Source organism: Bombus vancouverensis, chromosome 15, assembly GCF_051014615.1.
Source record: "Bombus vancouverensis nearcticus chromosome 15, iyBomVanc1_principal, whole genome shotgun sequence".
In the NCBI taxonomy this organism is placed as follows: Eukaryota; Metazoa; Arthropoda; class Insecta; order Hymenoptera; family Apidae; genus Bombus; species Bombus vancouverensis.
The window spans coordinates 1296619-1318277 of record NC_134925.1 but is presented as its reverse complement, the minus strand read 5'-3'; the positions used below and the strand labels follow the sequence as shown (position 1 = coordinate 1318277).

The 21659-nt window shown below is 35.0% G+C and overlaps 3 protein-coding genes across 4 annotated transcripts; 2 read left to right on the top strand and 1 right to left on the bottom strand.

Moving 5' to 3' along the window:
* Positions 1-206: 206 nt before the first annotated feature.
* Positions 207-2496, top strand: Smu1 (Smu1 spliceosomal factor). Its single transcript, XM_033347592.2, has 8 exons — positions 207-363; positions 446-512; positions 618-761; positions 844-958; positions 1059-1701; positions 1771-1872; positions 1953-2289; positions 2360-2496. Exons 1-8 carry the CDS (start codon positions 338-340, stop codon positions 2456-2458), a joined length of 1533 nt encoding a protein of 510 aa, XP_033203483.1. The 5' UTR covers positions 207-337; the 3' UTR covers positions 2459-2496.
* Positions 2497-2882: 386 nt separating this feature from the next.
* On the top strand, positions 2883-6617 carry LOC117164499 (golgin subfamily A member 7). Of its 2 annotated transcripts, XM_076624638.1 has the most exons (4): positions 2883-3221; positions 3373-3472; positions 3564-3728; positions 4110-6617. In XM_076624638.1, exons 2-4 carry the CDS (start codon positions 3443-3445, stop codon positions 4398-4400), a joined length of 486 nt encoding a protein of 161 aa, XP_076480753.1. In that variant the 5' UTR covers positions 2883-3221; positions 3373-3442; the 3' UTR covers positions 4401-6617. The 2 variants fall into 2 exon arrangements, with proteins under 2 accessions (XP_076480753.1, XP_033203485.1); XM_033347594.2 differs by lacking the exon at positions 3373-3472 and having other exon boundaries at positions 2886-3221.
* Positions 6618-7063: 446 nt separating this feature from the next.
* On the bottom strand, positions 7064-19544 carry Pde6 (phosphodiesterase 6). The gene is made up of 13 exons (XM_033347586.2): positions 16456-19544; positions 14997-15228; positions 14255-14586; positions 13837-14070; positions 13107-13464; positions 12793-12962; positions 12275-12497; positions 12010-12084; positions 11898-11936; positions 11520-11801; positions 10922-11298; positions 10081-10517; positions 7064-9418 (listed from the first exon to the last, which is right to left on the bottom strand). The coding sequence occupies exons 2-13, from the start codon at positions 15048-15050 to the stop codon at positions 8784-8786; spliced, it is 3216 nt and encodes a 1071-aa protein (XP_033203477.1). The 5' UTR covers positions 15051-15228; positions 16456-19544; the 3' UTR covers positions 7064-8783.
* Positions 19545-21659: the final 2115 nt, after the last annotated feature.

Genomic DNA, 21659 nt, shown 5'->3' with positions numbered 1-21659 from the left:
ATATAATATCAAATATATATTCTAAAAATAGAGTAGATGTATCGATACTTTTAAAAATAACTTATTAAATAAAAATATCTAAATCGTAGTAAAGATTCCTTACATAAAACTGGATCAAAATTAATAAATCTAAGAAATGACAGTTCTTTTTAAATTTGTTTTAATCTAGTGATAAAAATGGGAAAAATAACTATAACTCGATAGTGGTAGGATTGTATCGTTTGACGACATAACGTTACATGAGATTATGAGATTGTCTTTCTTTATTAATTCTGATTGATTGTGATTAAGTGGGAATATTTATTTTCCTGTACATTTTTTTTAAGCATTGTAAAAGATGTCAATTGAAATTGAATCTGCAGAGTAATTATTATATTATTAATTATGTATAATAAAATTTGAATATTTGCGTTTTTAATACTTATATGTTATTGTTTGATTTTAGCGTAATTCGTTTGATACAACAGTATCTTAAAGAATCAAATCTTGTCAAAACATTACAAACATTACAGGTATCTATTTATCGTTGTTATACAATATACTCTTTAGCAAATGGATCATATCAACGAATTTTGTTAATAAACGTACACAATAAAAGTAAAATTGTTTGTTTATAGGAAGAAACAGGTGTATCATTGAATACAGTGGATAGTGTAGATGGTTTTGTAGCAGATATAAATAATGGGCATTGGGATACAGTATTAAAAGCTATACAGTCACTAAAATTGCCGGATAAGAAACTTATTGACTTATACGAACAGGTAAAAAGATTTTTTAAGCAAAAAGATTTTTTGTGTTATTTTTAATAAATATCAACTTCATATTTATGATAATACTCCATAGGTTGTCTTAGAATTAATTGAATTAAGAGAATTAGGAGCAGCTCGATCATTATTGAGACAAACAGATCCCATGATTATGATGAAACAACAAGAACCTGAAAGATATATACATCTAGGTATATTAAATATATTTAACAGAAATTAGATATTATATTTACATACAATTTTATTTTGCTTATATATTTTTTTAATATCATATCTTTTTTTTGGGCACAGAAAATTTACTTGCACGTTCATATTTCGATCCACGTGAAGCATATCCTGATGGAAGTACAAAAGAGAAACGAAGAGCTTACATAGCTACAGCTCTTGCTGGTGAAGTATCAGTTGTACCATCAAGTAGATTACTTGCATTATTGGGACAAGCATTAAAGTGGCAACAACATCAAGGTTTACTTCCACCTGGTACTACGATTGATTTGTTTAGAGGAAAAGCAGCAGTGAGAGATCAAGAAGATGAGAAGTACCCTACTCAACTTTCAAAACAGATTAAGTTTGGTCAAAAATCTCATGTAGAATGTGCACGTTTTTCACCAGATGGTCAGTATTTAGTTACTGGTTCTGTTGATGGATTTATTGAAGTATGGAATTTCACAACTGGTAAAATCAGGAAAGATTTAAAATATCAAGCTCAAGACAATTTTATGATGATGGAGCAAGCTGTATTATCAATGGCTTTTAGTCGTGATAGTGAAATGTTAGCTGGTGGTGGACAGGATGGTAAAATAAAAGTGTGGAGAGTTCAAAGTGGACAATGTTTAAGAAGATTTGAAAAAGCACATTCAAAAGGTGTTACATGCCTTCAGTTCAGTAGAGATAACAGCCAAATTTTATCTGCATCATTTGATACTACTATAAGGTATATAAAAGCAATAATTATAGAAAAATTCATTTTTAACATTATAATTAGTATAATAGTTTAATATAGGATACATGGACTTAAATCTGGAAAAACTTTAAAAGAATTTCGAGGACATGCTTCCTTTGTAAATGAAGTAGTTTTTGCCCCAGATGGACATAACGTAATAAGGTATAATACCTATTTTATTAGTTCTTAATTACTTTTCTTTTGTAAAGCAGTTATTAAATATTTTTATTTATATTGATCAGTGCATCATCAGATGGAACTGTAAAAGTTTGGAGTTTAAAAACAACAGAATGTATAGGTACATATAAGTCCCTAGGAGCTGCAGATTTAACTGTTAATAGCATACATGTCCTTCCACGAAATCCAGAACATTTCGTCGTGTGTAATCGTTCAAACACAGTTGTAATTATGAATATGCAAGGGCAAATAGTAAGATCATTCTCCAGTGGAAAACGAGAAGGAGGTGACTTCGTATGTACTGTTGTAAGTCCACGTGGTGAATTTATTTACTGTGTTGGTGAAGATCTTGTTCTTTATTGTTTTTCTACATCATCAGGAAAGCTTGAAAGAACACTTAATGTAAGTATTTTTATTCTTAAACTCTAATAATTTATTTTTTATTGTATTTTTTATTATTTCCACATTTCAGATACATGAGAAAGATGTTATAGGTTTAACGCATCATCCGCATCAGAATCTTTTATGTTCATATAGCGAAGATGGTCTTTTAAAATTATGGAAACCGTAAGAATGTATATAAATTAAAACATCTTTTTCTAATTCTAATAGCGTTTCATTTTATGATATATTTCCTGTGCATTCTTAATTTTATGAAATATGGAAAATATAAAATAGGTATATTCATTCTTCTAAGACCAGCTTTAATGTGTAAATTTTATATTATGCTGCAATAAAAGCACATTATGTACATACAATAATCTGTTTTTTATTATTTCTAGCTGTTCCTAGTGAAATACTAAACATTAGTTTATTTAGTATCAGAGAGGAAGCTAATACGTATCTGTCCACTTGGTGTGTGTCAAGTCATGTTTGAAAAGAATTTTTGGTATTTTTTACATTGTCAATTAATTGAATAATAAGTATATTTTTATTATATAAATAAATAATATATATATACATTTTTGATATTTCACTAAATATTTGTATGTAATTCAATAATTTCAGTATTTGGAAATGTAGCTAAAAGTGTTTTCACTTAGCAAAGCGATTGCAGCGCTCTATGGCTAGCGGTCGATTGTGAAGCATACTTTACGACATTAAGAGCTTTACTTCCCCTACGGGAGTTGCTAGACCTGTGTATACGACCGTAGTCAGTCAGAGTCAGAGTACTGTCCTCCGTGGTTTTCCAACGAAAATCCATGGTTCAGTGATCAGTTGTATGTTGCATCCTTATTCCCTCGTTCTCTTTTTCGCGTCCGACTAAATAGTCGAGATTATTTTCAACGAATCTGTTTTATCAAATCGTCAAGACGAAGCTTAAAATGCCATTGGTAAGTGCGTCCACCTTTTGTCTCGGTTTTTCTTACTTTCTTTTACTATTGGTCTGTATGGTACGATGTTTCTTTCGTCACTTTCTTTCATGTTCCATTTGCTTTGAATATCGAACACCGTACGATATCGTTTTTAATCGATTGTCGATAGACTTCAGATTTATTACGAATGATTTTCGATAAAGTGGTTTGGGTGCGGTTTTGTGGTTAGACAAACGAAAATGTGTTCGACATGCGAACCAGAAGTAAAGGTGAGAAGAGTGATAAAAGAAGAAATTTTGAGTTTTAAATTGATTTTGTGGAAGAGTTTGGTAAAATGTTTATTGGGTTTATTTTTTGTAGGGCAATCACGCTGCCCTTACACCCCTGGAGGATATGTCAGCTGGTCGAGGGCAAGCAGGTGGGGGGCCTCCTCCGAATTGTCAGAAAGTTTTTATACAACGTGACTACAGTGAAGGCACTATGGTTAAGTTCCAAACACAGTTTCCCACAGAATTAGAAAGCAGAGTATGTATTTAAAAAAATTTATTTATGTGTTTTATTCATAAAATGTCGACCATTTGAGTTATCTTTTTGGTTATCTCTGTTTAATTTTTAAGTTGTGTAATTGTCTGTTTAATTATTAAATTATATATTTTAAAAATTGTTACTTCTATATAAGATTTATTTCATCAATAATGTATATGTTTTTTTAATAATTTCTTGTGCTTTCTGTTTTCAAATCTTTTATATAAATCTACTATAGGATCAGCAGTTGCAGAAACATAATAATATCCTTCGTTTTAATTTAATTTTTGAAGAGTGAATTTAGTGAATTCATAGGCAGTAACAAACCAATTTATTTCACATTTATGGAATATGTTTTTGCTATCTTATTTTTCAATTTAGCTGGACAGACAGTCGTTCGAGTATACAATCAATCAGTTGAACAACTACTTCGCAGAAGCTGAACGAGCCAGTTGTTCCACATACTGCGAAGGCTGCCTGGCTTGCCTCACTGGTTATCTAATTTATATATGCACAGAGACTCATTACGAAAAGTGTTTACGAAAAGTGGCAAAGTTTGTTAGTGAACAAAATGACAGAGTCTATAAGCCACGTGGTTTGTTACTAACGGATCCTGTAATGCGTGGTCTTAGGCTAATAGAAATTTCAGTATTGGACAGGCCTGCATCGTGACTGCACATTAGCCGATCCAGGGAGTTCTTTATGTGATCCGAGCACTTCTGCCACTTTGTTGGGATTGCAAAACTTATATGAGCTGATGAGTGTCTCTGGACATAAATTTTGTTCAAACTCCAATCGTACCGTACAATTTAGTTCATGCAATGTGAATTTTACAGAGATTCACAGAATAAAGGAAAATGGTTTACATTTCCAGTGAATGATACTGTAAACATACATGCAATGGTTTTGTTAAATAACACGAACAAAAGTTGACTTCTTTGATATAGTATAATGTAAGTTTGTTCTAAGGAAAGCTTTGTTTATTCCATTTGATGGAATGTAACAAATTTCATTGACACTTCGTGAGACTTTCGATCGTGAAATAACAGTAACAAAAGTACACTTTCACAGGGTTTGTCTTGAAAACAAGGACACAATTACTCTTTCTTTGCATGTATGTTTTTGATCAATTGGAATTATTGTATCTAGTGTCCAGCACTGAGTTTGGACAAATCGTGGATGCGTATCAAGGCCGAGGCGTTAAATTTTCTATGCATATGACAATGCCAGTGTAAACAATCGATGCAAAGTATCTGGGTGTGTATTTACTAAGGAGCGTGTTATATTCATCAAATGCATAAGACCAGAAACACTTACACAGATTTTACTTACATGCCCAGTTTCTTTGTATATCGAGTGAATGTTTAAAAAGATTTTTACTGTCCGTTTAAAAATTTTATCGTCATCTGCATTTAACAGACTGTGTATGTGAATCAAATTCGAGTTCCATTTCTCAGTTGAATAGTTCCAAACTCAATTTGGTTTTGAATTTGATTCAGCATCATCGTCAAGTACTGAGAAACATTTTTCGCGTCATTATAAGCTTAAAACGCTTTGTTCAACTTCGTTTAAGCTTAATTATTCTTCGCGTTATATCTTCCACGATGCTTCTGTTCAGTGACCATATCTCGTGAGTTTTACTCATTGAACCTGTGAACACGACACACGTCACAAACCCAGGTGTTCATCGTGGATGTGACACCTCTCTATTAACAGAGTAATTAATTAGACAAATCGGATCGAAAAATCGAAATTGCTGGCACAAAGTATTTGCGCTCAGAGAAATCTCCGTTGGATTGGCTAAAAAATAAAATTGTACAAAAAAGAAGAGAAAAAAGAAAAAAGAAGAGACGAAAACGAAAAAAAAGGTGAATTACGAAAGAGATGATTAATTAAAAAATAGATTATATTATATCGAATCAATGTGACGGTGCGAGCATTGTGATCAAGGATGAACCGCGATTCACATACACTTAGTTGGATGATGCCGGTTATACATAATTATAGTCGCATTGTATGCGTGATTCTTTTGTTTTTATATTTTTCTACGAACTCGCGCGAGATTTAAAAGAATTTTTCTTGTCAAATCTTGCAAACCGTATGCTCGACTTTTTCACAGATGCTTTATGATTTTTCGTATTCGTTTCCCCATAGAACGTTATGATATGATCTCAATCGACAAGCCTCGAAACTTTTCTTCTTTATAACATTGACTAACGAGTATATCGTTTTTTACGAGATGTTTCGATGGCTGTTTTAGTGCCCACATATACTTACCCGTGTCATGAGGAGATTAAGCATTCATTTTCTAGGGTAAAACTCGGTCTCGTCCTTGGTCACGGTGATCATAAATGGAGCCTGCTCCACATAAATTGTACGACAAGGTGAAAGAGTCTTGCCAAATAGCCGCGCCACTGCCTCGACATTCTCTCTCTCTCTTCCTCTCTCTCTTTCTGTGTCTATCTATCTATCTATCTTACGTTTCTTAAGTAAATGAATTATAAATGAGATTAAACAAATGAAAATCTCTAATATAAGGGACACATTTTTTGTCTTATAGAAAAAATGAAAATAATTGTCGAACAGTGTCGTAGTGTTACGCGTGTCAGGCTCCTCTTTCTTTCTTTTACTATGCAAACAAACGTTGCATAAATATGTAAATAGCGAATTTAAATCGTCGACACACGGAGTATCAAGAGAAAAAAGATGATGAGGGGAAACCGTTTGTTATACTTAATTTAATCGTAGGACCAAAAGAAAAAAAGAAAACGTTTGATGATTCGTTATTGTGTAAAGGACACCATCGTTCGAGTGTAATTTCTAAATGTTTTAATAATAAAATGCTGCGTAAAAGTCACGGAGCCAAAGGACTACTCTTTGAAATTGAAATGAGATGATTTTAATACAACTTTTTTGTGTTATCGTGGGTCGCTGGTCACTTATAAATCTTGTTCATAGGTCATCAGTGGGTCACGATAGTCACTGAAAATGAAAATTCCTATGCGAATTACGGGTGATTTATAATAATTACAAAAAAATTTCTCTCTCAGGTATTGATAAACTAATTAATTAATATTTATCATAAATAATATTTTCATGAGTTATTGATCGAAAAATTGTGAAGTTTTCATTCATCAAAAAAGATGTCCTTTGAATGTCGAAAATTCAATACTATTGTATTTTTTCTAGAATCAAGTATATAAACACTAGATTCTATCATATTCTTTCCATACTTCATACCTTTTATTTAATTTTTTTTAATTTCTATAAATTGTTTAATTTAAAATTAATTTATTTCTAGGGGACAGAGAAAAGGTAGAAGAAGTGTAAGACACTTTGAGCACATTCAGATTTTATTTAGTCGTGTGCGATAGTCTCTGACAGGCATGTTCGTACACAGTGGCTATATCAAAAGACTAGAAACCAGTCTCACTCTTGTCGCAGTATTCACATATTTGCATTTTTTTTTAAACACCGCACTCGAACGATCCTGAATAATTAATTGATACTTGTACGTACTATTAGCACGGATCGGCCAGGCTTGTATCACGCTTGTGTCTTTTTGTTTCATCAAGAAAATATCTATTTTGCACAACACCATCTGTGACAAGGATTTCATACGATTCAATCATAAATACTTAATAGTTTAATGAAACAAAAGACTCATCGAATTCTTTTTGAGCTTTTTCCTGGCTTATCATCCTCTGGATATTAATTAAAACAACAGAAAATAGGAAAGATACTTGGATTAATGATAAGTTATTGACACCAGGAAAGATATGTATAAAGGAAGAAGAAGAAAAAAAGAGTAAAATACAAAAATAAGATTGCGAGTCACATCCTTGAATTGCAGAATGCGAGATCGCGTATTTATTTCCTGCGTCATAGACGCAATTTTTGGTGTGGTTGAATGACGTAATTGAATCGTTAATTCGATTCGTAAGCATTAATTTGCCTTGTACATACCTTTATCGCTGACTGATTCTCGGCGCTATCTTAGAAACGCGTGGAATCGAAATGCAATGTCTCGAGAATGCATCGAGACTGCAACATTTTCTGTTGTTTTCATTTTTTCTTTTACAATTTTCTCTATTTTCCCTCTTTTTCTTTGGAATATAAAAATGCCTATCATTTGGGTACATATTTCTCATTATTTTTTCTGTATTTTTCGTCTCCTTTCCATTGATATATAAAAATGCCCATCTTCCAACTATTCTTTTCTTTTCTATTTTATAAATCGCGAGATCCATTCTTCCATTTTTCATCGATTCTATATCTCTGGAATTATCCTAATAAGGTATCGAGATGTAATACAAAAAAGATTGTCAAAATTGAATTCGTACCATCGTCGACTACATCACGTTTCTTTTTCTGAATGGTAAAAGTCGATGAAGGTTGCCTAACTCATCACCAGTCTAACTACCTAGCCATCGACTATTCGTCTAACTTCCCACCTAAAGACTCGACAGTCTTGGAATGAAATCTTGCAAGCTCCCATTTTCAGCTTTGACTCTGTGATCTTAAATATTTTCTTCGTTCAAGGAAACCTCAATTCCATGTTACTTTGATAGTTTTTGATTTTTCAAGGCATTCATTGCTTCGTATCTTCGCTATACAGTCATTTAGAAGTTTCATTTTTACAGTCGTCCATTATTTAACGAATGATTTCGTCGTTCTGTTAACAATTTCGATTACCACAATTTTCCAAAACCTTCTATGAACTTTTCTTTCTTGCTCCACTATACAGTCATTATATTCTCTAGAATTTAGTTCTTCATTCTCAATGAATTACTCTCCATTAATCTTCTGTTATCTCCATAATTCTATTAACAATCTTGATTACCGTGATTTTTCAAAATCTTCTATGAACATCAAGAGCTCAAGGTAATCTTTATTTCTTCGTAAATAACTAGTTGCAAGCTAGTATAAATTAGCCAGTAGACACTATCAACGTCCACCAGAGCTAATCTTAAGAAAATTTTACATTTTTCATAAAATCTTCCTATTTTTCTTTCGTCATTCCGGTATGCTCTCAAGAGTGGTGGACGTAAGCCGTCAAATGAGCAAACATAATTTGTTCCGACTCTTTCTGTCAGGTATCAAAGCTTTCGATCTTGCAGCATCTTCAGGAGTGCTTCTAGCATAAAGTGACCTACTGATTCGATGTCTGACACCTTTGGTTAATGTTCGACCTCCTTTTCTTAAAGAAGCGAATCTTCCTAACGTGGATTTTTCTGCAACTTCTTTTCTGTCTACGTGAGCACAGTTCAAGGTCGTGACAGTGAACTCGATGTCCTTGGGTTCATAGGAAATGAATTCTTCTACAGGCTCGTCAATGGTGTCACGATCAATCCAGGTCAAACCCATCTCGACTTTTTCAGCCAGGTCTTGCCAATGTTGCCTATTTTCCATGGTGCCCTCATAGAGAGGCATGATCCATGGAAAAGTGTCTGAGAGGACCTTGTATAAAGGCAGACATATCACGTCGATGAAACCAACTTGCATTTGGGGAAGTTCGTCCTTTCTTTCACGATCCATCATGGCCACTGGTTGTTGATTTAACTGAAGACGTTCTAGATCACCCTGGTCGAAGAATTCATCGGCGACTAGCTTGGCTACGCGGTGTTGTACTTCCCAAGGCTTTGCTATGGCGCTCACGTCGCACGCCGTCATCATCATTCCACATAGCACTGGAAATAGAAAGTGGAAATCGAAGGATGAGAATTTGGTATTTGATATAGTGCTGTCAGTGAAGAGTAATTACAATAGAATTTAAGTTAGGCAATGTTAGAAATGTAGAGTTAGGTTGACTGTTAGCTGTTAGGTGGGATAGATTTTATTATAAATATAGTATATATATACATATGACTTCGAGATTTGATTTTACTATAGATATAGGAAAATTGCTGTCTATTGGATTTAGCGCATTATGGATTTAAGGCTCTTAGAATTTATTTTACTGGATATCACCTCTGGGTATACTGGATATAGGGGAATAGGTGTTTTCTAGATTTAGTTTTTCCACGAGTATAAAAAATCATATATAATTAAACGTCAAATTTGCAGACATTATGGAAATAGAGTAATATTTACTTAGATTTCTCTCTATTATAAAGAAATAATAAAATATTAAATTTGATGTCACCCCGTCGGTACAGAACACCAGTTATTAAATTTTTAATTACAAATTTCATTTTCACTATTTATGATATCGCAAATCAACCGAAACCACTCTTCAGATCTATCTTTCATCATATTATAGGATATACTATAGAGGAAACAGAGGATATACGTAAATGATATATAGGTGAATTACTAGCTTTTACGGTAATCATTGATAAATTAATCTTACGTTCTTTCTTCTCCTCACTCTGCCAATCGAATTCTCCCTCATCGATCAGCTCCATGAATCTATTTTTCTTCTTAAAATAAACAGCCAAATCAGTAGAAAGTATCGCACTTTCAACCACCTTCATCACCTTCCTATAATCTTCCATAGATAGACTCTGAAAGATGTTATTGCTGTCCGAATTCAGGATCATGACACATTGATCGAAATGATGATGTTCCATAGTACTTGTTGAATAGAGAATGGCCAACGGCGATTCTGTCTTCATTTGAAACGCGTTATTGGTTCCTCGATGGTCTAAGTCGTGACACAAACAAGCGACTAAGAGTCCAAGAATTTCAAGGTCTGTCATGAACTGCTCCATCTTGCCGGTTTTCAGCATGGCGAACATCGTCTGGGCGACGTTTAGTGCATGCCTCCAATTATGGTACTTGACTGGTCTAAAAATAGTTAAGAAATTTCCATGCTATAGCAGGTTCCACAAGTTACTTTAATATACATTTTCATTCATTTTTGTCTCGGCATTACTATTAGACTGTGGATGTTGTGCAAATTATAAAATAAAAGGAAATGCAATCTAGACAGAGATTTGATTCGCTGCATAAACATTATAACGAGTACTTCATCTTGAATATTTCGCATGTATATTTAAATATTTTATAAATACATAAACATCCGCAATCCAATTGTTTGTAATCTTGTTACGGCATTTCATAAGTTGTAATGCAGTTTTTATAATAATTTCGATAGTTAATTAAGGGAGACTCTGCTGACAAAATTTCCAAAACCATTTACTTTTGGAGTATTATGTAACATACTTTAATTAATTTAACAATTTTCTTACCTATAATTTTTCTTGACACTGAGAACCCATCTACAGAGAACCTCGTAGGGGATATGAAATTTTTGGATGAGGTCGCATTGCTTGAACATTCTAATTGTAGCTCTACAGGTGTCTTCGTCGGTCAAATCGAAGTCAATGAAAGTGAAACTGTACAAATTATAACATTCCGCGGACGGTATCGGTTCAGAAGTTAATTTCAATGTGTCGTCATTGCTGGCTGTCGCATGGTAGCTCAGACATTCAAGAGCTACTTTCTGCTTGGCCATCAGCTTACAAGCTGACTCGTACATTTGGGTATTGTGGATTCCGAGGCCGCAGAAAATGGCGAACGCCTCGAAGATCGATACGTCTGAGTCCGTGAAGGATGTTCCGTTGTCCTGTGGAATAGTTTATCGATAATTGAACTTTAGATTTCGTAGATCGATAGTGAGCTTCGTAAATATTGGATTTTTCAATTTCAAACTATTTAATTTTAATTAAAAAAACTATTAATTTTTCTAATAAAAAATAGAAGATAATCACTCTAATTATCAAAGATTCTCACTCCTGAAAACTAAAAAATATAAAAGTATTTGATATAAAAAAAATGAAAAACAACCTTGTTGATTAATTGAGCAACGCCAATCACAGTTCTCTGTCCATTAACTATTGGCATACAAAGGATACTCTTGATGGGTCCACTACCAGCTTGAACAACGTCCTTCTTCAACCATGTGGTCACGTCTCCAATATTCAAAATCTGACCAGTAGCAGCGACGTATCTTGCGATCTGACCCAGAGGATTCGATAGATCGCTTCCGCTAGGTCTGTAGACTTTAGCTTCCTGAGTCTCGTTGTCCATCTCGAAGATTGTAGTAAATTTATTTGCATCGTTCAATGCCTAGGCATAAAAAGAGAAATTTTGACGCGAAAGGAAAATGAAAAATTAAGAATATTAAACGCTATTGATACGTCAAGGACCAAGAGATTTACTTACGTGTTGTTGGAAAATGTCCTCCATCTCGATGTTGTTACTCTGAGCCGCCAGGAAAGAAGAAAAAGATGATCAGACTTACGAACTCGAGCAACACGTTGCCGGTGTCACTCACCTCTCTCCTCGACAGCGGTTTCCGGCACTCTTGCGTCGATTTTCCCGGTCGTTCGACGATTTTTTCGAGGTGGCCCTGAAACGAAACTTAGGATTTCTTATTACGCTCCTCGCCGACCCTTTCAAAGGGCTCGAGAAATCCTCGCTTTTCTCACAGCTTTACTTATTCTATGCTATTTAACAACCGAGTAGAGAAAATTAGAAATTCATCAAAAATCTGTTTCGTACTTTAATTACGTTGAGGTTGATTATTCGAATGAACTTACTGCCTCGCCGCAGTCAAGATCTAGAAGATACACGGCACATCTTTCACATTTTAGAAGTTCCTTCGCTTCGGTCATTATTTTCGTGACCAAACATTCCAGATTGTTCTGTTCTTCGAATATGTTTCTAGCAAGATTCAGCAGAATCTGATTTCTTCGGTACTCTTGCACCGATAACTCGAAAAGCTGTGCGTTTTGTATTCCGATTCCGCAAAATGTTAGGTACCTGTAATTAGTTTTTTCATACAGACGTAGAATATGTATGTCTCGATGTTTTTAATTTATTTCAAAGATAGGCAGCTATTGTACTACAATATTCAACGATAAATATTTTGTATTTTTCCAATTGTTTCCATCTTGTCTTATCTGTCTTGTCTTTATTTGTTTCACTTGCCATTAGATTATCGTCTGATAGTCTATAATCTGTATCCACGATAGAAAATATTTAGCGTAATTCTTTGGCATAACGTAGAGTCCGTAATGTTGCTTTTTACTTTTAACGAGTGGTAACATTCGCTAACCTTTGGAACACCTCCACGTCTCTATCGGTAAATTCGTTACTACCATTAGTCTTGTTTATAATCTGTGCAACACCAATCACGTCTCCCTCGTAATTGCAGATAGGCATAGATAAAATCAATGTTGTCTTGTAACCCGTTCTCATATCGATGGAACTATTGAACCTTGGATCCTAGAAAGGAACATTTATCAACTATTTTTGTCCTAGAAATGTTTTTATCCAGAATTTTTTTCTTTATTTTTTAAAATTGTCAACCATTCTTATGCTTAACATCTTACTTATTATCGATTCATCGAATCTCTTTTTTATGCGTACCTTGTAAGCATCCTTGATGTTGATGATTTCCTTAGTTTGAGCTACATAGCCAGCAATTCCAACTCCAAAAGGAATCTTAATCTCTTCGTTCTTCGCCCTTTGAATGGCTTCCTCCAATTCAGTGTCTTGCGTCACATCGAACAATTTTGCAACTAAATATCTATCCTCCAGAGGTCCTTTAGCCAGAAAAAGGCTTCCACGATCAGCATGCGTGAGCAGGCCGACGTTCACAAGGATCTTATGACAAAGAACGTTGATATCCAGCTCATTCGCCACATCCCTGATCAACTCCATGAACAAATCGCTCTCATCTAACCTGTTGAGCTCTTCTCTTCGTCCTACCAACGAGGTGTAAGTCCTGGATTTAACATACACGATCATATCTTATAGGTATTCTGATATTTTCTTTGTTCTACGAATGAAGATTTTTACTCTTTAGCAAACCGTTGATGATAAGGGCAAATTAAAGTAATAATTCATTTTTTTATAAATTTTCATCCTTAGTAGATTAAAGATATTTATGTAAATCGCAATATTTTTATAAACGCAATTATAGGGAATAAGTAACTGCAATCTAAGTATAGTAGATACCTAAACGAGGTAGAACGTATTTGTTTATTTGAAAAATTTTCATAGCCCTCAGACACAAGTTTCTTTGAATATTTACATATAACGTTGAAAAGATGAAAAAGTTCTTAAAATAGAAAAGATTAAAAAGATGTTAAGTCACCTGCTGGGACTTCTACTGCGTTTCGCCGGTGAACTGGAGGCCAGCCAACTCTGGAACAGATCGGAGGTGACACTGTTCCGTTTGCTTCGACTCAGAAGGTTCTCCTGTTGGTGTACGTTCTTCAGTGGTGATTTGGTTTGAACCACAGTCATACTCTGAAGTCGTTGACGAAGCTCGAGGCTCGCGTTCTCGCGAAACCAGGTCTCCGCCGCGTCTGGATGCGCCTCGAGGTACCTTTTTGGAAAAATATCGTAACAAAAATGTACTTTTTTTTAGCTTTCTGCCTATGATATCTATTAATATGCCGATCCACGTTAAGAAATAAAATATTCAAAAGCAACATGAAATTTTATAAAATAAATGTATAGATTAGCGATAACGAACAATATTCAGGTATAAGAACAAAATATTTACTTACCTGCCAACTTTTTCCATAGTGAGACTATCGTCCTCGTCGTACTCGTGTATCGTATCTTGGCAGGTGATCCTTTTGCTCCTGCATATCCTGTCCTTCAGGACAATTTCGCTGTCCTTCGTATCAGTCTTGATGCTGGTGCTTAAAGGTAATTTTGATTCTTCCTGCGTCTTCGTCTTATCAGGATCATTACAGGGGACAACGGGTGGTTCCAGTTGCTCGGGATTCAGCGAGCACACCAGGTGACACTTGCTTCGCTCTGCCGTCTTCGAGGACATTGGTTTCGTTGAAATTTTCATTGTCTCGAACTTCTTTAAGTTATCATTCCGGTCCACCTATGTGATTTTTTTAATATCATATTACAATCTTTATAGTATCATTTTTATAACTTCTTCTAGTTGTTTACAATAATCGTTTATGAGAATCCCTAGTACGTAGTTACTTTTTAGTTTTCAGCACGTAATTTATTAACCATGTCATTTCACTTTAGGCTTGTTCATTGATGATTACTATTGTATATTCACTAATTATCTGCATTTAAAATTTTTTACCATTTATGTATTTATGTCTTTCAATAATATTTTCTTCATTTTCACTCGTTATTTCTCTGCTTGGTCCTTGATAAGTTAATAAACATAACAATTAATTAATAGTAATTATTAAATAATTTAACTTGTCATCTTTTGTTTCTTCATTTTCTTTCATTTCTCTTTTTCTTGCATCTTTTTTAGTGGGATTATCGTACCTCTGTGTGTTTCACCTCCGGCAGCTCTTCGTCCACCTCGTCTTCAGACTCCATATCATCTTACGTCTGAATTAATTAGCATTGAGCACGATGGTATAGCTGCGCTGCAAGGCTTTAACGTGCGGAGTTCTCGGGAGAACGAGGTGAGAGGACACTTCGCATTGTAACCCCCTCGCTTTGTTAAACTTTACGGGCTCTTCGGACCGTGCTGCGAGCCTCAGAGACACCAAGCCTGAAACCAGTTAGTTATTCCTTTCGCTCAGAATGTCGCTAGCCCCATCCCCTCGCCCCTTCTCCATTCTTGATAACAGAATTCACCGTTGTACTTTGCTCACCCCGTTTCTGTATTCATGAAACTTATGAAATTCGCGGGAGACAGACGATTAAAAGCAAAGTTGTAAACAGTCGTGATTAACCCTTTGCTCGTGATGAGGTATTTTTTAACAGCTTCTCATTATTTGCACAGGGCAACTTTTGAAAAGAATAATAGATTTTTCGAAAAATTATGTTTTGATTTTTTGACGCGCTATTAGTATGAATTTTAATTAGTGAGCTTTTCTTGACATGGAAAATGGTACGAGAATCTGGGAGGTATATTTGCGAAACTATTTTTATAAGTTTCCTCGCAATAAGAGTAGTATAAAGAATTATAAAAAATAATTTTTCGATGGGAATACTTTTGTTGTATTTTTTTATGATTTTTAACGATACAATTTAGAAATAAAATGCCCATGCATACATATTAATATATGTATATATATATATGATTTTATACGTAGAATTCTTTTTACAGTTGTTTAGATATATAGAATTATGCATAGAATATTTACAGCGTACAATCATTTTTACGATTCATACTTCATAATTTAATTTTGTTACATTTTAATAATTTTCACGAATTTTTTTTAACGATCTTCTGAATCTCCTTTCCTACGTAGAAAAGCGTTATGAAAAAGGATCGTGCAATCTTTCATCGCGAACGTGTCTTGTGTAACTTGGAGACTCGTTCTATCCCGTTTCATCCCCCAAGGATCGAACGGAACGACTCTCACGGGAAATTCACGTCTAATCGCAGAATTATGAAATTTCGCGATTTGATATTCAACGGGCCGTTCGTCGTCCCCATGTTACGTCTTTCCGAAAATAACCGTTTGTAGCGAAGAACGACGCGACCATCCGTTACTTCGACGTCTACTTTCGTCCGCGATACTACCCTTTTCTAACTCCCTCGTCCCACAATCGTGTGAGAGACGACGAAACCCAACATTTCTTTCATTTACACTTTTTCTTAATTCTCGCCATTTTTTCAAAAGAGGAAAGAATTTCAAACAACTTTTGAAAGAACTTTTACACAATTCTCTAAAATTTACTCCTATATTCACAATTTTTAATTTGATTCTTAACTTTTTCTTTGTGTAAAAGAAGTTTGAAAGAATTTTAAAAAAATTCCAAAACTCACCGGTGCCTAATCAACAATTTTCTTCTCAAATCCTTACATCCTTCTCCGACGAAAGTTTAAAAAAATTCTATCTCCGATACAATATCTTCCTTATGTAACATTTAAAGGTAGGGTTTCATCGAAGAACGCCTTTGTTTGATCAACGTGGAGCTTCGATAAAATTATTGTAGATAGTCGAATTGCTAATTTTTTGTGGTGTTTAATTGATGTACGTTGATATTATTATTATACTGTGAAAGAGTTCGACAAGGCTACGTCGACGTCTCTTTAACAGTTTGTCCTCTTCAACGGCGTCCTTTAAGTATGCACCGTTGGTTTTTGCTGCATCCCTGGATCTTCACTGGGCCGAGAATTAATCGTTTGTGCATCCGGCCGTTTTCTTCGATCCTTAATAATAACTTAGCGAAGAATCGACGTAACGATCTTCCAAAGTTAACTTCGAGTCGATGTCTTCCCTCTTCCTTAGTTTCGTTGATATTCAGAATACGAGAATTAACAAGGATTCAGTAGAAAAGATCCCTCTTAATCGGACATTGCTTGATTTCTAATTTTTATTGTTACTTTTATATTAATATTTAGGATCCCGATCTTGTTCCGGAATTTTTAGTTTCGTGACAAATTCATGATAACATATAGAAAGTTTAAGATCCATTTTTCAGAAAATTTGGCGGAAAATGTGATTCTTAATTTGATTTCATTACTTTTAGCTTTTTTCTACTAAAAAGTACGTTTCTTTCTTCTTGATATTTTAAAAGTTATTGTAGAACGAAACTTTTCATTCTGTATGAAAAATTTTAATGTAAAGTAGTGTTTTTGATTAGACCACGAATAATCTTTATTTTTCAATGGGAATTTAACCTTTCTCCTGAATATTCAAAATACTTGGATACTGTGAAGTACCATTGCTAATTAAACAACTATCTTCAGTTACAAGTAGTACGTTTTTTGAGGCTTTTATCCTTGAATTTTCAATCCAGTGTTCTTAGATCACAATTTTTCTGTGAAAACTTACTTCTTTTATACCTTGGTTTCGTAACAGATCTTATTGTGGACGGCTCAAACCTTCTAAGATTCGTTAGTAGAGGGGCCCTTTTTAATGAGACATTGATCGATGCTCATTGTCGAATCGTAGTTTAGGCAAATTGGAAATGGGACTTACTTCGTTCTCAGACGTCTTGCGGCTGCCCAAATCTTTAGATCTTCACTTCAAACTTACACAAACACTTAGTAGATTGTATGTTTTCTAGTCAAACGTCGATGGAGGCTTGTTAAGTTAAATTGGAAATTAAACTTGTTTATTCCTCTCTTTAGTAGTGGTAGTAATATGCTTTCAAACTACCTCAAATCTTCCAAACTTTGTTTCAAACTCGTAAAAAGTATGATTTTTAAATTAAACGTCAATAAATAACTATTTTTGAATTCCAACTGGAGTAAGTCTATCAGAGATAAAGATGCTTATTTCTTGTATATATCCCAACTATCCCAAACCTTTTATATTTCCCAACTATCTCAAACCTTTCGAGCTTCGTTTCAAACTCGTGAGAAATATCGTTTTAAAATAGGCATCTATCGACGCCCGTTTTCGAATTCTGATTGAAGTAAATCAGAGATCAAGTTTACTTTCCTCCATTTTTGGTTTCGTAACACACAATTATGAAACTACCTTGTGGCTGTTCAAACTTTCTAATGTTTATGTTAATAATTATTATGTTCTTAGTCAGACGTTGGTTGACTAGTTTTCAAACCGTAATCTTGAGAAAATCTCTCAGTAAGGATCGTTTTTAGTCAGACATGGATGGTCGTTTTCAAATCACAACTCGCTTCTTTCGCTCTTGATTTCGTAATGCACTGCCAGAGTATTTCACGTACACCTCTCAAAATCTTCGCTCTAAACTTACAAGAACCTGCAGTAAGGAGCGTCGTTTATAGTCAATCGTCGACTAATCTTAATTCCAAATCCTTAGCTTATATTCTACGTTCATTTTCCTCTCGTCTAATTTAATATAAATCGGACTTATTTTCCTTTCTTAATTTGCTAATTATTAATACGTTCTTAAACTCAATCCCAATTTCATTCTCAAATCTTCGAATCTTCGTTTCCAAGCTTCTAAATAGTAGCGTTTCTAATTGAGCGACAATCAACTTCGATAGACAATTGTTTTCCGATTGAAACTAAAGCCAGATAGAAATCAAGCCCGAGCAAATCGCGCGACAGGCATCCACGTCACTATCCGCTTTCCGTTATAGTAATCAAGCTGATCCCACGGTCTTCGAATCGATCTCGAGGCGGTCCTCGTTGCATCGTGCATGCTGTCCGTCCTGCTCTTCATGATCCCGCTGCCGGTGCTCCCGGAACAGTGTCACCAGCCTCGACTACGTTCGTGCACTGCGTCAACCGATCCTTCACCTAAACTTATCTAACCTCATGTAACCGACGCTCGAACCACCTTTCGATGTAATCCTTTCAAAACAATTTCCTTCGAATAATCTCCTTAATAATCTACAATTTTCATTCAATCTTCGTTTCACTAGCGATCAATTTATACATTTTCACGTTAGTCAAATCGAGATCGCTGATGTTCTAAACCAATCATTTACTCTCATCGATCGATAATATATTTATTCACCCAATTTTTCAATGCAGCTTCTTAATCGAAAGCACACACTGTGTCACCTATAAATACATCTAAGAGTTAAAACAGACTGGACAATAAAATTAGTCGTTTCTCGTTAATGTCTTACGAAGGAAGCATCCCAAATACAAATATAACAAAGGTGAGGAGAGATACGTGGCTTTTAAAGAAGGTGTCAGGCTAGTCCATCCCTAGAATTCTCTATAATCGTCTCTTATCGGTGGCTTTTCACATGGCGAAGAATCTCGGTAGAAAATAGCCCCGTATTTTTCCACTCTTATCGACGATAATCGTACGATATACGGTGAATCATGGGCTGGTCACGCACATGTCGTCGATAGTATGTACGATCGACTAGATAACGCAGGAGATAACCGTGAATATCGAAGGGAAAGGCGACTGGACCGGTCGAAAGCTCCGAGCTTACTGAAGCCAGGCTAGCCGACGAGGTGTTGGTGAAACACGAGCCTTTCTTTGTGTTCGTGGTGGATGTACGTGTGGGCGTGTATCTTCTGCGGTGTCTGTGTGCTCGTATGTGCGCTTGTGCGCCGCTGGAACGCGGAAACTGGTGCGCCAACTCCGATCTTCCACCGTGGAAGTCTCTGTCCATGACGAGTCGCGTTTCTCTCTGCCTTTGTGTTTGAATAACTCACACATCAATCGTTGTTTCTGTATTAGCGATGTGTCAGTGAGTATGTACGTTGTTGAGTGTGTACGTGCGTATAGATTCGTCGGTGATCGCCTTTTCACTGGCTTCCGAGTGTAATCGTGTATCAAGCTGGGAAACGTTAGCTCCTGTCATTGTGTGAGAGTATGTAGGTCTCGTGTCATGGATGTTACGTCTATAGCTGTGTATTTTCTTTTTGTAGGAGCGTTATGTGTACGAGTTTGTTTGCGATGATGCGTGTATAGATAGAGTAGGAATTATTGTGTTTGCGTGTGTTTGTATGGGGATGATACAGTGACGTCTTTTGCTTGATTCTGAGGAAAGGAATGGGAATGAATATGCACGGGGTAGGATATATCGTGTGTGAGAGGTGACAATTGGAAATCTACGTATAGTTTTAGTTGTCTTTGCGTGGAGCCACGTATCGAAGAGAGTTACATCATTGGGTCTGCTCGGCTAAGTAGAATGTACCCGGCTTGGGTCAGACGCGGGGCGAGAGCTTGGTTACTTGATATTGTATTTAAGAGTAGAAACACTGGTCTGGAATATGTTAGGATGACTATACTATGTATGGATAATCGTAGTTTACCTGTCTTTTGACAATTAGCTAATAGTAATCCATGAATTTGTTCGATATATTTAATTTAGATTCCAAATAAAGAAAAAATTAAATTATTTTGAGTAATATAAAAGGATTGAGTATGTCATGGTTAAAATGGTGTAATAAAAATAAATAAGTATATACGTACGATCGTGTTTTTATTTCAATAAAGTTAATATTAATTTTATCCCTAGGTATTTATAAATATCTTTTTTCTATTCAAACAAGACCGGACGAAGAATTCATACTTCATAATTAATATAAAATTCATGACACAAAAAGTCGGAAAAAGTAAAAGAATTCAATTAACAAGATCGAACGTAAGGACTTAACAAATTCTTCGAATCGGACCAACTACTATTTCAAACAGTTAAAAATCTGAACGATATTTCACGGTAGTTTATCCTTCTTTCAGTTAAGTGAGATTACATAAATATTGGTAAGAATTTTTATTAGTTTCGTAAAATAAATATTTAAAAATTCTGAAATACTTAGGAACGTACATTACAACGTTGAGGAAGGTTACAATTTTTAGACTCGATGTCGTCATATATTTTTCAATAAAAAGCAGGTTCACTCCCCTCGTAATCCTACACGGTCCCTAAATTTAACTTCCCCCTCGATTTTTCTGCTTTCAATTGGTGCAATATTATCGTCAACATCACAGCCTACGCTTGTTTCTTAATACAATAAAAACACATGAAAACCTTCTGTGATGTATCCCCTGGAAATTTACCTTCCTCATCCACTTTCCAATCACCAATGATACCAGGAACATCGAAGAAACCAATATCAACGAGATCTAAGTCATCCGTGTTCGTCCCCAACTTCTAATCCCTTAACCCAAACACTCCAGTTAGTAGAGAATTCCCACCCAAACGGGCCAAACACAAATCACTCCGAGCATCGCCCCATAAGCGCATCCTCGTGTTTCCCATCCACGTGTACACGTCCACACGGTCACGGTCTGTCCCGCGTATACACATCAAAATTCACGTATAGCTGCTGGAATCGATATAGCGAAGTCATAAAATTGATCCGATATTAAGCTTTTTACAATGTAGCTCGAGAGAGATTCAGGGAAGTGCGTAGTCAAATACTTACGTATGTAAATACGCGACTAATATCCAATTCTCAAGAAACAAATGACTTCCATAAGTAAAGTTTGTAAAGTGTTTGTAACATCATCATTTTTCTGTACGTATGAATTTATTCAGTTGATTGATGTGTCCGAACAGTCCATATAATATTATGAATTTCACATCTTAATTATTATACCTAGTGCAGTTACCTATACTTATCT